We start from the raw sequence: 18,078 nt of genomic DNA on the forward strand, positions 1-18,078 counted from the left end.
AAAAAATCACAGCATTTTTCCAGCTATGGTCATGCGAAAATTACAAAAAAGTAGTCAAAATCGAATTTGGCGACAAAAAAGAGACTCATAAAAAACGAACGGCAACCAATCTAGAAAAATCAAGAAATTACTTTTCTCCTCTCATTGTTCAAAAAGGGATCGGATTGCCCTCTTTCATGTAGCTTGACATACACCTAAGCCAGTATTCGGCCTGTTGTGGGCTCTTACTTCTTCTTTGCATCGTGCTCTTCTTTTATTCCAGGAACTCTGTGTTTCTAACGAACTCCTTAGTTTGTTTCCAGACCCTGTTTCCCAGTTGGGCCAGGTCCCGAATCATTCCTTCACCGATATGGTTAACTCTTTGCTTAGTAAATACAGGGTAGTTGCAAAGGTAGTGCTCCAAACTCAAAACATCATCATCCTCAAAACAAGCCCTATAAAGGGTGATACGGTCAAAATTTGGTCGATATGAACTTGACGTATTTCTTTCAATTTTGCATTTAAAAAACCTGAACACCCCTCATTTTGAAGGTGTGTGTGTAGAATGTTGCTCCTATTTTGATTTTGGAATTCACTCTTCAGTTGTCAAAATGCCGTCCAAGCAAGAAGAGCAGCGTATCAAAATTTTGCTCGCGCATCGCGAAAATCCGAGCTACTCGCACGCAAAGCTGCAAAATCGCTAAAAGTTGCCAAATCAACGGTTACAAATGTAATTAAAGTGTTTGGGGAACGTTTGTCGACAGCCAGGAAGTCTGGATCGGGAGGAAATCGAAAACCGGAAGCCGCTGAGACGACAAAGAGAGTTGCCGGTAGTTTCAAGCGAAACCCTAACCTCTCTCTCCGAGATGCCGCAAATAAGCTGGTGTATCGTCTACAACCGTGCATCGAGCGAAAAAACGAGCCGGACTATCGACTTATAAGAAGGTAGTGACTCCAAATCGCGATGATAAACAAAATACGACGGCCAAAGCGCGATCCCGGAGGCTGTACATGACGATGCTGACGAAGTTTGACTGCGTGGTAATGGACGACGAAACCTACGTCAAAGCCGACTACAAGCAGCTTTCGGGACAGGAGTTTTATACGGCAAAAGGAAGGGGAAAGGTAGCAGATATTTTCAAGCACATAAAACTGTCAAAGTTCGCAAAGAAATATCTGGTTTGGCAAGCCATCTGTACCTGTGGCTTGAAAAGCAGCATTTTCATAGCTTCCGGGACTGTCAACCAAGAAATTTACGTGAAAGAGTGTTTGAATAAACGTCTGCTGCCTTACCTGAAAAAACACGGTTGTTCCGTACTGTTTTGGCCGGATTTGGCATATTGCCATTACGGTAAAAAGGCCATGGAGTGGTACGCCGCCAACAACGTGCAGGTGGTTCCCAAGGACAAGAACCCTCCCAACACGCCAGAGCTCCGCCCAATTGAGAAATACTGGGCTATTGTCAAGCGGAACCTAAAGAAGACCAAAAAAAAAAAACTGCTAAGGACGAGCAGCAGTTCAAGGCAAACTGGCTTTCTGCGGCGAAGAAGGTGGACAAGGTGGCTGTACAAAATCTGATGGCAGGTGTCAAGCGTGAGGCCCGGCAATTCGGATTTGGAAAAGCGAAAGCCTAACTGAATATTTTTCCTGAATTTTATACTAATTGAACTTGAAAAAGAAATTTAATTTGATTTTTTAAATAAACGATTTCACCGATTTACACGCATTTTCCCTTGACCAAATTTTGACCGTGTCACCCTTTATCCACCAGATATGCTCTCAATTCTAGGTTCCCGGACATTATTCCCACGGTACTTAGGGGTGTCTAACGCATCTGTTCCTTGATCTTATATCGGTCAGCACTTAAAATTCTTAGGTATAAAGGGTGATTTTTTAAGAGCTATAGAAAACAGTAGAAAAAGAAGTAACAAAAAAAATCAGAAAAATTCACGAATCCATTTTACGGTTCATTAACAGTTACGTTACGATTCGCATCATCTTTAACGAAGTTCGGCCCAATAATACTACAGGCCCATATATACGGTTGTTACAATTGGTTAGGTTAGGTTTAGATTATGCTAAATATTCATCTCTAATTTTGACAAAAATTTCTATAGAAATAAAAATTTGTCAAAACTGTCTATAGAAATAAAAAATTGACAATTTTTTTTATAGAGATAAAGCTATGACAAACATTTTTATATAAATAAAAATTTTACCAAATTTTCTACGGAAACATAATTTTGACAAAATTTTTTATAGAAATAAAATTGTGACAAAATTTCCTATAGAATAAAATTTTGACACAATATTCTATAGAAATAAAATTTTGACAAAATTTTCTATAGAAATAAAATTTTGACAAAATATTCTATAGAAATAAAATTTAGACAAAATTTGCTACAGAAAAAAAATTTTGATAAAACTTTCTATAGAAATAAACTTTTGACAAAATGTTCTACAGAAATAAAATTTTCTATACACCCAGAAAAAAGTGCCTTCGAAACTAAAGTAAACAAGTATATACGGCCGTCAGTTCGGCCAGGCCGAAGCTTATGTATCCTCCACCATGGATTGCGTAGAAACTTCTTCTAAACACTGCCATCCACAATCGAATTACTTGGGTTGCGGTCATTAGCGTAGCTAGACAATCTTCCTAGGGGCGGCTATAGCCCCCTAGCTAAAAATGTATAGACTGAACTTATAACTTCAATTAATGTTTTATTTCATAAAAATTAATAAAAAAATAGACATCAAAATAACTCGACAATTAATTTATAATAAAGCAACTTAAAGTAGTTCCACACTTTTCCCAGCAAAAAAATGGGAGTTGTTCTAAAGGCACAACTTTAAAAGCACTTCCACAAAGAAGTTAATTATTTTAACTACACAGGAAGTTTTTTACTTAATTTTTTTCATATTTTAATGCGTAATTTTTTGTTTTCTTTTTTTTCAACTAGTTTAAAAAAAGAGTAAGAATAAATAAAGTAGCACAAATTATTCAAATTTTGCCACAAAAATGACAAATCCATTATAGAAAAATCAATACTTTTTGAAAATTTTCGAGGGAAAATGTTTTAATCAAGCTTTTGGAATGCATTAAAAATTATAAAAAATATAAAAATTATTTAGCTGGGAAAATATCACACAAAACACTGAATTCGGATCACACCTTAAGAAGTGATGCAAATCAATTGCAACGGCTGTTCCATGGACATCCCTCCTATGACAAATTCATATTACATTCATCGCTTCTACGCCAATTTTGCACCACTCCCGGACCCAAAAAGAACATTTTCGCGACGTTTTTTTGCAGCATTATTAAGATATTAATTTATGAAAGAATAGTTTTAGTATCAATTACTATTTTTTTTTAATTAAATTGACTAAATCAGACTAAACAAAATAATAAACTAAATCACAACCACAGCTTCATTTCATAAATATCAGACTTCAAACATTGCCATCGGCAACTGCGACCACAACCGAAGTAATTCGATTGTGCATGAAAATCTTTAGCGTAACTTTGTGCGGTTGTATATACTTGTTTAATTTTTATAAAAATGGAAAATCGTAAATAGGTTTTCAAATTCGGGGGGGGGGGAGCTAAACTTTTTCTGGGGGGGTCTAAGCCCCCTCCCCAGAGGCCTTCCTACGCTTATGGTTGCGGTAACGCTTACCGATGGCAAGGTATCTTAAAACCTCCTAACACCGTCTTCTAAATTGTAAGTCCATACGTGGTATATATTAAATTAACAAAAGACCGATTAAATACGTATATAATTCAGTTTGACAATATTTTGTATAGAAATTAAATTTTAACAAAATTTTGTATAGAAATAAAATTTTGACAAAATTTTCTATAGAAATAAAATTTTAAAAAATTTTCTATAGAAATAAAATTTTGGTAGATTATTTTTGGATCGAGTGGCAACCATGATTATGGATCGGCTATATATAACTATAGACCGATATGGACCAATTTTGGTATGGTTGTTAGCGGCCATATCTCCAAAAAGACAATGGCTCAATAATCACCATTTAGTAACCACATTTGGTTCACCACCTTGTTATGTACTGTATGATTAAATTAGCACGTAACAAATTCTCAAAATAATGGGTGATGTCTATTCCATATAAAACACTAACTTTTATATTTTCAATTGAATTTTCACAAAGCATAATCGTACCCCCATTTTTTAAGGATAAAGATAAAAATAGAAAAGAAAAACTTTTATATTTTCCGCACACTTTCCTCTTAAAAAAAACCCAAAAATGTCTTTAAGTTTTAGTTCTTTAGAAGGAAACAATAGCTTCAATATCCGGTATAATCTTCTAAGACCATAATAATGATATACCAACCGTCGTCAAGGCATTTATCAAAATCCCATTTTTCCATTCCAATACAATACGCCCCATTTGTGTGTGTGTGTGTGTGTGTGTTTTTTTTTTGTATTGACACTTACCTCGGTATTGTGGAATAGCCCACAGCGATTTGAATGGCCACAAATGTTCCAACGATAACATAGGATACCAATACCAAAAAAATTTCATTCACGGCCGGCTTGGAGAGGATACACAACAGGACTGCAAACAAAGAATAAAAGGAATGGAATAATGACGGTAGAGTTAATAAGCAAGCGTTAAGTTGAGCACAAATCTGATAATAGAGTACGATGTGAACTGAATGTACATCGTAACATTGATATTCGTAAGTATGATATTATACTATGACATTCTTTATTATGCTAATGGCATTGAATGATAATACGATATGAAAGAAAACGGGGTAAGATTATTAACTTTCATAAAACATTTAACGTCCTAAATAAAGACATTTTGATCTGCGGCCAAAATGTTTATCACCCAGGTCTTCAATACTGTCTTTAGAACTTTTGAGGGTGTACATTTTCACCTGACCTCTTTGGCAAGTAAATCTGATCATGTTGTTTTCCATAAATTGTTCTTGTCATTGAGCTTAACATGGAATAGGGCAGCATTCAGTGATAAGAGAGAGAGGGAGAGAGAGATAAGGCTCGAATTCCATCACGGGTAACTTTATTTCTGAATGCAACAGATCAATGTGCATTTGGAAGCTTGTAAAAAATTAAATGAACTGTCGCTGAAATAAATCTGTCAGATGAGCGGTTTAGAATTCATAGCAACTTGAAACTTAGTGTAATACATATTAGGGAGCGGTATCTACGCCAATCTTAAGTAAGATCGGTTACTAAATTGGGGTATTATGGCCATATTTCGGGAAATCGGGCGATGCTTATGTATTTCGTTGTTGAACCGATTTGGACGACACGAGTATTGAACAACAAAGGAATACTATGCGTCAGATAAATGCAATGTTTTTCGTAATCGAGCAATATATAGAAGATGAGTAATGAGCTATAGGAAAAGTAAAAACAACAAGTATATAAGGCCGTAAGTTCGGCCAGGCCGAAGCTTATATACCCTCCACCATGGATTGCGTAGAAACTTCTGCTGAAGACTGTCATCCACAATCGAATTACTTGGGTTGCGGTAACACTTGCCGATGGCAAGGTATCTTAAAGCTTCCTAACACCGTAATATATACGATATAGTCCATACGTGGTATATTTTAAACCAAAAAGGCCGATTAAATACTTATATAATTAAGTTTAAAGTATAGAAATAAAGTATAGAATAACATTTTGACTAAATAAAATGTTGACAACATTTTCTATAGAAGTAAAATTTGGAAAAAAATTTTCTATAGAAATAAAATTTGGAAAAAAATTTCTATAGAAATAAAATTCTGAAAAAATTTTCTATAGAAATAAAATTTTGACAAAATTTTCTATAGAAATAAAATTTTGACAAAATGTTCTAAAGATATAAAATTTTGACAAAATTTTCTATAGAAATAAAATTGTGTCAAAATTTTCTATACAAATAACATTTTGACAATGTTTTCTATAAAAATAAAAATTTTGTGGATTATTTTTGGAACGAGCGGCAACCATGGTTATAAACCGATAAGGACCAATTTTTGTGTGATTGGGGATCGCCTATATATAACTATAGACCGATATGGACCAATTTTGGCATGGTTATTAGCGGTCTTATACTAACACCACGTTGCAAATTTCAACCGGATCGGATGAATTTTGCTCTTCTAAGAGGCTCCGGAGATCAAATCTGGGGAACGGTTTATATGGGGGCTATATATAATTATGGATCGATATGGACCAATTCTTGCGTGTTTGTTGGAGACCACATTCTAACACAATGTTCCAAATTTCAACCGGATCGGATGACTTTTGCTCCTCTAAGAGACTCCGGAGTTCAAATCTGGGGATCGGTTTATATGGGGTTAGGTTAGGTTAGGTTAGGTTAAAGTGGCAGCCCGATTAAGATTCAGGCTCACTTAGACTATTCAGTCCATTGTGATACCACATTAACTAAAAGTACCTATTACATATGGGCACTTCTAGTTTTAACCGCTGAACCTTCTTGATTATTTTTCTTTGTTGAACCAACCAGATTGTTCCAAAAACAGTAGCAGACTGCTTAAGTTAACGTTTTCCAGATCCGCCAGTAATCTGAAGCTATATGCTCCTAAAAGTTGCTTGCGCTTTACACAAAATGCAGGACACTCACACAAGAGGTGTTTAATTGATTCTTTTTCCTCCGCATCATGACAGCTCATACAATAGTCATTATACTTCGCGCCAATAGTTTTTGCAAAATCGCCTATCAGGCAGCGACCCGTTATAGCAGATATCAGGAGTGATATCTGACGTCTCGAGAACATTAGCATATCTAGTGTGCGGTTTAAGTTGAAATGGGGCCATATTTGCTTGGTGTCGTTACAACCCTTGCAATTCTCCCATCGAACATTTGCCATCATAACAGCCTTCTCACGCAGCATGAGCTTGCAGGTAGCTAGGGGCATACCAACAAATTCTAGTTCCCCTGGAATATGTAAGGTAGTCCCTAGCCTTGCCAACTCATCCGCTTCGCAGTTCCCCGGTATGTTCCTATGGCCAGGCACCCATATTAGGTGAATATTGTACTGCTCAGCCATCTCATTGAGAGATTTGCGGCAGTCGATGGCCGTTTTCGAGTTGAGGAACACAGAGTCCAAGGATTTTATTGCAGGTTGACTGTCTGAGTATATATTAATGCCCACATTTTTTGGAACATTACTTCTCAGCCAATTCGCCACCTCTCTTATTGCTAATATTTCAGCCTGAAAAACACTACAGTGATTAGGTAATCTTTTCGCTATTCGAAGTTCCAGATCATTAGAATATACTCCGAACCCCACTTGTCCATCCAATTTGGAGCCATCAGTGTAGAAATCTATATATTCTTTATTCCCCGGGGTCTGTGTGCACCACGCCTCACTGTTGGGGATTAGAGTCTCAAACTTTTTGTCGAAAAGTGGACTCGCCAAAGTGTAATCCACTACGTTAGGCACATCTGGCATTGTTTTGAGGACAGAACTGTGACCGTAACCTTTTTCCGACCACAGCGATAGTTCGCGCAACCGCACAGCCGTTGTTGCAGCTGACTGTTTGGCCAAAATGTCTAAAGGCAATAGATGCAGCACGACATTAAGGGAATTTGTTCCTGTCTTGCTGAATGCGCCTGAAATACACAAACACGCCATACGCTGAACTTTATCTAAACAAGTCGGTTTCTGAAGTGCCGGCCACCAGACTACAACACCATATAGCATTATAGGTCTAACCACTGCCGTGTATAGCCAATGCACAATTTTTGGTTTCAGTCCCCACTTTTTTCCTATTGCCTTTTTGCACGAGTACAAAGCTACAGTTGCCTTTCTCGCCCTTTCTTCAATATTAAGCTTAAAGTTCAGCTTCCTGTCCAAAATAACGCCAAGGTATTTTGCACATTCACCAAAGGGAATTTCAATACCCCCTAAGGAAATAGGCCTAACCGTGGGAGTTTTGCGATCGTTGCAGTACATGACTAATTCTGTCTTTGCAGGATTTACCCCAAGACCATTGTCTTTCGCCCATTTCTCAGTCATCCGGAGGGCCCTCTGAATAATATCTCTGATTGTGGATGGGAATTTTCCCCTGACTGCCAGAGCCACATCATCTGCGTATGCCACCACTTTTATCCTTTCTTTTTCTAGAGTAACCAGAAGGCTATTTATAGCAACATTCCAAAGAAGAGGTGATAGGACTCCTCCTTGGGGAGTGCCTCTGTTCACATACCTTTGTATGTTTGCTTGTCCTAGTGTGGCTGAAATACGTCTCTTCATTAGCAGTTCGTCTAACAGCCTGAGTATACATGGATCAACATTCAGAGTTGTCAGTCCATTTAATATCGAGCTCGGATGGACATTATTGAACGCCCCTTCGATGTCTAGAAACGCCACGATTGTGTATTCTTTGACAGATAGTGAGCTTTCAATAAAGCTGACTAGTTCATGTAGTGCGGTCTCAGTAGACCTGCCCTTCGAGTATGCATGCTGTCGTTTCGAGAACAAACTTGAATCGATGCTAGTTCTAAGATAAATATCTATCATCCTCTCCAGAGTCTTAAGTAGGAATGAGGATAAGCTGATTGGTCGGAAATCCTTCGCCCTCGAGTGAGAGGCTTTTCCCGCTTTAGGTATGAAAACGACTTTTGTTTCCCTCCACTTTCCTGGGATATATGATAAGTTGATACATCCTTTATATATCACCGACAACCAGGGGATAATTTTGTCAGTTACAGCTTGTAACTCCGCCGGAGTAATTCCATCAGGTCCAGGGGATTTGAATGGTCCAAATCTATTTAGCGCCCATCTTATTCTAGTTTCCGATACAATTTCCTCGACAGGAAACGACCGCTGAGCAACTGTGGCACCGCCAGTACATGGTTCAACCGTCTGATTTCCAGGAAAATGTGTGTCCAATAGTACCTCCAGCGTCTCCTTACTGGACGTTGTCCAATTGCCCTCCGATGTTTTAATGAAACCTGGAGCGGAGTTGGTGGATGCTAGAACCTTCCGTAGTCTGGAAGCCTCGGACGTATTCTCAATACTGCTGCAGTAAGCATTCCAAGAGTTATGCTGAGCCTTTCTCAGTTCTCGCTTGTATCCTCTCAGATTCTTCTTGTAAGCGTCCCAGTCCTCAGGGGCTCTGGTGGACTTTGCCTTGTTAAAGAGCTTCCTGCAGGATTTCCTCATATTACTTAATTCCGTAGACCACCATGGTGGTCGATGTTTCCCCCTTGGCTTTCCTCTAGGGCATGCAGCTTTCAGTGAGATGTTGAAGGCCTTAGTAATCCGCTCCACTGCGTGTTCGATATCTTGCACATTTCTCATATTTGTCTCTGTTATTTCCGGTATCATCATATTGAACGATTCCCTATACCTATTCCAGTCAGCTTTACTAACATTTGGCGGAAATATGATCTTGGTGATATGAACATCAAATTTGAAACTGATGTAGCGATGATCTGAGAAGCTGTGTTCACTTAAAACCTGCCACTCAGATATCATTTCATTTAGTTCTTGCGAGGCCAAGGTGATGTCCAAAACCTCTTGCCTGTTTTTAGTGACAAAGGTTGGGACATCTCCCTTGTTGCAAACTACCAGATTAGTACGCAAAATAAACTCTATTAGCGACTCTCCCCTTGTATTAGTATCACTACTTCCCCATATACTATGATGTGCATTCGCATCGCATCCCATAATGAGTTTCGCCTTTGTTTTCAGTGACTCCTCCACTAAGGTCTTAACGGCATATGGAGGCATCTCCCTGTCATGTCCCATGTAGACCGAAGATACCCAATATTTGCATTTGGCTATTTCTAAACTGGCAACGACAGTGTCTGTATTGCACATTGAAGGAAGCAGAAACAAGTTGAGCTCGTTTTTAGCAATTATACAGGCTCGATTTACATCATTACCACTATACTGCAATAGTTTGAACCCCGGAGTACTTAATTCACATATTTTGTTTTTGTAAACATATGGTTCTTGAATAAGAACTATATCTATGTCCCCTTTCATCAGGAGAACTTTTAAGGCAGCACATGCAGCCTTACAATGATGAAGATTTATCTGGAGGATCCGTAGGACCATCGAGATTTTCAACAACCGTCACATCAGCCGCTTCGATCGAGTCATCAAGAATGTCCTCTTCAGAGATATCGGTGACTCTCGCAATAACCATAGGTTCGACTTTGGTGAGTTCTGAGGCAATAGAAGCCTCCTCACGCATACGGTATCTATCCATGTCTTCAACTTTGGTATCTCCCTCGACTTCGCAAGAGGATCCGCTTACTTCTGATTCAGACAGAGGCTTGTCCATTTCTGAATCCTTTAGCTGATCGTTTTTATACACCTTCATTTGGATATAATGAAAGCCATAACATACACGGCCCTGGGACTTTGCCAGATGTGGCAAAGACTGAGTGTTCAATATAAACACTGCATGCCGTCTTGGTCCATCCACTTCATCCAAACGGCCAACCTTCCAATCAGCTGTTGGAAGATCTGGATTGCATCGTTTCAGTCTATTTAAAATAGATTCAGGGTCAGAAGGGTTTGCAGGTATCCAGGCATGTGCTCTAGGTCTAGCCGGTATGTCTTTCTTCTCGACTAACTCTAGAGCAGCTCCTTCCCAAACTTCACCAATTAGTATCAGAGCAGCTTTAAAACATTCTATAGACCTCTGGTCCTCAAATGCGACTAGCTTAAATCGTCCTTGATACCAACCAGCCTCTTGGTGTCGAGGATCTGGGCCGGGAAACTTTTCCAGTACCTGTGAGTAGACGACAGATAGAGCATTCTCAATTTCCCCCCATTTTTGCTTTGGAACCATACCGTCCAATGCTCCTTTATTAATGATAGCCATCACAAGGCTATCTTTAGCAACTGAGGCAAACGATCTTTGATCCCTTTTGGAGGATGGCAGCTCATCCGGCGATCGTTCCCTTTTTCCAGTCTCAAGAATTCCTTGAGCCCATTTTAAGGAATCGCTTTGTTTAGCCGACAACGTGCTTGGGTCGACTGATCCTAACTTCTTTAGGATAAACAAAGCATTTCTGCGTTCCTTGAATCTCTTTCGTGAGGGATTACCTCCTTTTGATGTCGTTACCTTAGAAAAAGTTCGACTTGTCAGTGTGTCGCCACCTGTCGACCCGTCTACAGGTCGACTAATTGGGCCTAACTCTTGGTCATTGCCCAGATTTATAACTCCAGTCGATACCCGTCCACTGGGCCCTGAAGTTAGCAACCCAGTGGATGACTTGGAATTTCGCTGCATGGTGGCTTAATATCCCACCACACTTGAAATTCGTAGTAGGTACCTATTACTATGAGTTTATCCGCTATTGAAAAAACACGTCCGTTCCGTTCGACGGTTGAATAGGAATTTATATGGGGGCTATATATAATTATGGACCGATGTGGACCAATTTTTGCATGGTTGTTAGAGACCATATACTAACACCATGTACCAAATTTCAGCCGGATCGGATGAAATTTGGTTCTCTTAGAGGTTCCGCAAGCCAAATCGGGAGATCGGTTTATATGGGGGCTGTATGTAATTATGGACCGATATGGACCAATTTCTGCATTGTTGTTAGAGACCATATACTTACACCATGTACCAAATTTCAGCCGGATCGGATGAAATTTGCTTCTCTTAGAGCAATCGCAAGCCAAATTTGGGGGTCCGTTTATATGGGGGCTATACGTAAAAGTGGACCGATATGGACCAATTTTTGCATCGTTGTTAGAGACCATATACTAAAACCATGTACCAAATTTCAGCCGGATCGGATGAAATTTGCTTCTCTTAGAGCAATCGCAAGCCAAATTTGGGGGTCCGTTTATATGGGGGCTATACGTAAAAGTGGACCGATATGGCCCATATGCAATACCATACGACCTACATCAATAACAACTACTTGTGCCAAGCTTCAAGTCGATAGCTTGTTTCGTTCGGAAGTTAGCGTGATTTCAACAGACGGACGTCCGTCCGTCCGGGACATGCTCAGATCGACTCAGAATTTCACCACGACCAAGACCAAGAAACCTGATACATCGGGCTGCTACCTAACTTAACCTAACCTAACCATACCCTTCATCCTATGGTGGAGGGTACAAAAAGAAAAAAAACAGAAAAATTCATGCAAATGTTGAGCTCGATTGCGTCTGAAATGGTCCATCTGCTTAGTCCAATTTTGGCATACTCTTTCCAACATTTCGGCTGGTATCTCACGAATAAATGCTTCAATGTTGTCTTCCAATGCTCACTTGAAGTAAGATTTTCTGTATAGTCATGAGCTTTAACATAACTCTAAAAAAAATAGCCTATATGCGTTAAATCTCATGATCTATGAGAGCAATCAACCGCTCCTGAATATGAAATAAAATATTCACAGAACTCGCCTCTCTTCTGGACAAATATCCTCTGAATTATTATTCGATATTTTGTCGGGGAGGGCGATTTTGTTTAACTACAGTGAAAAAATTAAACTTCTGCGATTTACTTGAAATTTAAAATGGATGAAGAGTGAGGTTATGAAATTAATATGAGGTACATGATTTTTTAATAGTTGGACTGGTAGAGGGTCTCCCTCTTGCACAATTTTTTGGAAATTGGGCTTATGTCCGCCGATATCAAGTCTCTCGGAAACAGCTGAATCGTTTTTCTTGAAATTTTCGTAAAAACTGGGTACCTCAGTTGATATTTCACTCAGAGAAGGAGCAAAATGTTAATTTTGGACGGAGAACATGGAACATGTTTATCTTTTTTTCCAGAAAATTATGTATCTGATTTCGGCAATCATGTATACGTTTGCTGAGAAAACAACATTTTGGCGACATAGATGTTCCATGTTCACTGCCTAAAAATAACATTTTGCTCTTGAAACATGTTTGGGGTGATCATATTCCTTCTTTACGTGCTGATCGGGGAGGGTCGACGTTTTGAAAATTTGTCTTAAGTTCTCCGATTGGCTTCAAATTTTCAATGAAGATTCGTGGTGGCCCCTAGCCAAAGATCGGCTACTTTATTTTTGTATTTATGGTCAAGGAGGGGAACCTCCCCTTTGCCCGACTTTTTTAAATATATCAAAAAAGTAAAACTTTTCTGATTTAGTTTAAATTTACATAGGCCCCCCATGTTATGAAATTAACATGGGGTACATGATTTTTTTGATATTTGGTTGAGGAGGTGGGCCAACTCCGTGCCCGAGTTTTTAAAATTGGGCTTAAGTTCTCTGATTTGCATGAGCTTGAAAACGGCTGAGTCGATTTACCTGAGATTTTCAGAGAATGTAGTGCAAAAATATGGTACCTATTTCAGTCCTATCCCGTTGCTTCAAAATTTCAGGGTAGGTTGGGGTGTCGCCAACACAAAGATCCGCTATATTATTTCTCGATATTTGGTCAGGGAGGGGGGCCTCCACTTTAAAAATTGGGCTTAAGTTTATTATATATTTATATAAAAAATAATAGTTTTCGCATCCTTTACACTGAAAAAAACAATAAAGTCGTGAGGCCAAAGATTGCAAAAAACGCGTTCAAAAATAGGAAACTTTTATTACTTGAACCATAGCATAATTTTCACTTGAAGTTGAGTCAGAGTTTGGAAATTAAACTTGTCATTAATACATATTTAGAGGACACTGATAGCACATGAAGAAAAACGAAGAAAAAAACGCTTAAAATAAAATTGGTACACAAAACTCAAATTATAGAGAGTTTTGTCTTAAATGTATCCATCATTAGTGTAACGACAAAATCTTTGGAACCGGGCGTGTTTTTTTTTTTCAGTGTATAAAACGAAAAGACAAGTTTCCGATTTGTTTGAATTATAAACGACAGCCTACTGGAGACCATGGCATTAAAAAGAAATTGTGGGTTTTTGTCAGTACCCTTACTACCCCAGGTCATACCTTTTTAAATAGTTCTCCGATTTTTTTATACCCTCCACCATAGGATGGGGGTATATTAACTATGTCATTCCGTTTGAAACACATCGAAATATTGCTCTAAGACCCCATAAAGTATATACATTCTGGGTCGTGGTGAAATTCTGAGTGGATCTGAGCATGTCCGTCCGTCCGTCCGTCTGTTGAAATCACGCTAACTTCCGAACGAAACAAGCTATCGACTTGAAACTTGGCACAAGTAGTTGTTATCGATGTAGGTCAGATGGTATTGCAAATGGTACATGGTGTCAGCATACGATCTCTAACAACCATGCGTAGCCTCTAAGAGAAGCAAACTTCATCCGATCCGACTGAAATTTGGTACATGGTGTCAGCATATTATCTCCAACAACCATGCAAAAATTGGTCCACATTGGTCCATAATTATATATAGTCCCCATATAAACCGGTCCCCAGATTTGGCTTGCGGATCCTCTAAGAAAAGCACATTTCATCCGATCCGGCTGAAATTTGGTACTTGGTGGTAGTATAAGATATTTAACAACCATGCCAAAAGTGGTCCATATCAGTCCATATTCACATATAGCCCCCATATAAACCGATCCCGAGATTTGGTTTTGGAGCCTCTTGGAGGAGCCAATTTCCTCCGAGTCAGTTGAAATTTGGTACATTGTGTTAGTATAGGGCCGATAACAACCATGCCTAACTAAGTCCATATCGGTCTATAATTATATATATCCCTCAGATAAATCGATCCCCAATCACACAAAATTTGGCCCATATCAAGTTCATAATTGTATATAGCCCCCATATAAACGACCCCCATATTTCAATTCTGGCTCTCTACGTACCGTGCAAAAGTCCATATCGATTCGTAATTATTTGTAGACGTACCTATACATACCTTTTTTCTAATATATACCACGTATGGACTAACTCACAATTTAGAAAACGATGTTAAGAAGTTTTAAGATACCACAACCCAAGTAATTCGATTGTGGATGACAGTCTTTCGTAGAAGTTTCTACGCAATCCATGGTGGCGGGTACATAAGATTCGGCCTGGCCGATCTTACGGCCGTATATACTTGTTTTTATACCCTAAACCACATAGTGGTCAGGGTATAATAACTTTGATCGACCAAAAAATGTGCTTACCAGAAATATTGATTTTAGACCCCATAAAATAAATAGCGATCGACTCAGAATCACCTTCTAGCGCTTGGTGTCCGTCCGTCTGTCTGTCCATGTATATGTTGTTCACAGGATACCGGTAGCAGTTATTAACCAATTTCGATGAAATTTGGCACAAGGACGAACGCTAATGAATTTGGAAGAAATCGGATCAAATTTAGATATAGCTCCCATATATATGTAATGCCCGATTTCGACAAATGGGGTCACGTTGCGTCTTTTTTCTGACCGATTCTCTTCAAATTTGGCAGAAGGTAATATAATTCACCTCCCTGCAAGTGTACTAAATTTCATCGAAATCGGTTCAGATTTCGATATAGCTCCCATATAAAGGGTGATTCTTTTGAGGTTAGGATTTTCATGCATTAGTATTTGACAGATCACGTGGGATTTCAGACATGGTGTCAAAGAGAAAGATGCTCAGTATGCTTTGACATTTCATCATGAATAGACTTACTAACGAGCCACAACGTCGAATTTTCAGTGAATGGGCCCTAGAAAAGTTGGCAGAAAATCCGCTTTTTTATCGACAAATTTTGTTCAGCGATGAGGCTCATTTCTGGTTGAATGGCTACGTAAATAAGCAAAATTGCCGCATTTGGAGTGAAGAGCAACCAGAAGCAGTTCAAGAACTGCCCATGCATCCCGAAAAATGCACTGTTTGGTGTGGTTTGTACGCTGGTGGAATCATTGGACCGTATTTTTTCAAAGATGCTGTTGGACGCAACGTTACGGTGAATGGCGATCGCTATCGTTCGATGCTAACAAACTTTTTGTTGCCAAAAATGGAAGAACTGAACTTGGTTGACATGTGGTTTCAACAAGATGGCGCTACATGCCACACAGCTCGCGATTCTATGGCCATTTTGAAAATATCCGGTCGCAATTATTAACCGATTTTGATAAAATTTGGTATGTGGCGTTTTTTTTGGTATGAGGACGAACGCTATTGAATTTGGAAAAAATCGGACAAAATTTAGATATACCTCCCATATATATCTATCGCCCGATTTCGATAAATGGGGTCAGATTGCGTTCAATTACTAACCGATCGGCGTCAAATTTGCCACAAAATAATCCAATTCCCTTTAAGTGTGCCAAATTTCATCGAAATCGGTTCAGAATTAGATATAGCCCCCATATATATGTATCGGCCGATTTTGCCAAATTTGGCCATAAGTCCCTTATTTATAAACCGATCTTACTCCAAATAGGCCAAACCTAATCTTCTATAGTACTGACTATATGTGCCAAATATCATCGAAATCGGTTCAGATTTAGCTATAGCTCCCATATATATGTATCGCCCGATATTGACAAATTTGGCCATAAACCCCTTATTTATGAACCGATCTTACTCAAATTTGGTTTACTCTAATCTTCTATAGTACCGACAATATTTGCAAAATATCATCCAAATCGGTTCAGATTTAGATATAGCTCCCATATATATGTAGCGCCCGATTTTGAAAATTTTTACCTTTATAACCTTATTTTTGACCATAGTGGCCTCATTTATTAACCGATCATACTCAAATTTAGCACAGGATAATCTCCTGTAATATCAACCCAACCAAATTTAATCCAAATCGGTTCAGTTTTAGATATAGCTCCCATATATATGTATCGCCAGTTTTTCAAAAATTTACCCCTTATAACTTTATTTCTGACCATAATAGCCTTATATAGTAGCCGATCTTAGTCAAATTTAGCACACAGTAACCTTCTGTTGTATCAACCAAACCTAGAAAATTTCATCCATATCGGTTCAGATTTAGATGTAGCTCCCATATATATGCAACGTTCGATTTTCCCAAATTTGGCCATAATATTCTTATTTATTGACCAATGGTATTCAAAATTCAAATTTTGAAATATTAGCCGATCGTAGTTAGACTTATATGTAGCTCTCACAGAAATATATTTCCCAAGTTTCACAAATTTGGATTCATCACCCACACTAATTGACCGATTTCCCCTTTTTTATACCCTTCACCACTACTGTGGTACAGGGTATAATAAGTTTGTGCATTTGTATGTAACGCCAAGAAATAGTGGTCATAGACCCATCTTTTAGTATACCGATCGGCTTAGAATTAAATTCTGAGTCGATTTAGCGATATCCGTCTGTCTGTCTGTCCGTCTGTCTGTATATGTAATTTTGTGCACAAAGTACAGGTCGCAGTTTAAGTCCGATCGTCCTCAAATTTGACATAACGTCCTTCTTCGGGTAGAAGACAATCGCTATTGATTTTGGAAAAAATCGGTTCAGATTTAGATATAGCTGCCATATATAGTTATCACCGATTTGATCATAATTCATGTATTTATGAACCGACGTTCTTCAAATTTTGTACATCTGAAAGTTTTGTCAGTCCCGTTAAAACTGCCAAATATCAGCTAAATCGGTTGAGATTTATATATAGCTCCCATATATATCTTTCGTCCGATTTGGACTTATATGGCCCCAAAAGCGAGAGTTTTGTCCTGATTTGCTTCAAATTTTGCACAACGAGTACGTTTAATAGTATCGTTAATTGTGCCAAATTTAGTTGAAATCGGTTCAGATTTAGATATAGCTCCCCTATATAACTTTCGTCCGATTTTGATTTATATGACTTCAAAAGCTAGAGTTTTACCCTGATTTGATTAAAATTTTGTACAAGGAGTACGTTTAATAGTATCGTTAATTGTGCCAAATTTAGTTGAAATCGGTTCAGATTTAGATATAGCTCCCATATATATCTTTCGACCGATTTGGACTTATATGGCCCCAAAAGCCAGAGTTTGCCCTGATTTGCTTCAAATTTTGCACAACAAGAACGTTTAATAGTATCGTTAAGTGTGCTTAATTTGGTTAAAATCGGTTCCGATTTAGATATAGCTCCCATATATATCTTTCGTCCGATTTGGATTTATATGGCCTCAAAAGCCAGAGTTTTGTCCTGAGTTGCTTGAATTTTTCCACAAGGAGTACGTTTTATAGTATCGTTAATTGTGC

At 38.5% G+C, this 18,078-nt stretch overlaps 1 protein-coding gene across 1 annotated transcript in view; it reads right to left on the minus strand.

Moving 5' to 3' along the window:
- The window catches only part of LOC142235716 (uncharacterized), a 428,189-nt gene that overhangs the window by 327,788 nt on the left and 82,323 nt on the right, over positions 1 to 18,078 (minus strand). The window contains exon 7 of the mRNA XM_075306976.1: positions 4,446 to 4,566. Coding sequence (XP_075163091.1) covers positions 4,446 to 4,566 — 121 coding nt within the window. The remainder of the gene's footprint in view (positions 1 to 4,445; positions 4,567 to 18,078) is intronic.

This window comes from Haematobia irritans, chromosome 4 (genome assembly GCF_050003625.1).
Source record: "Haematobia irritans isolate KBUSLIRL chromosome 4, ASM5000362v1, whole genome shotgun sequence".
NCBI classification, from domain to species: Eukaryota; Metazoa; Arthropoda; class Insecta; order Diptera; family Muscidae; genus Haematobia; species Haematobia irritans.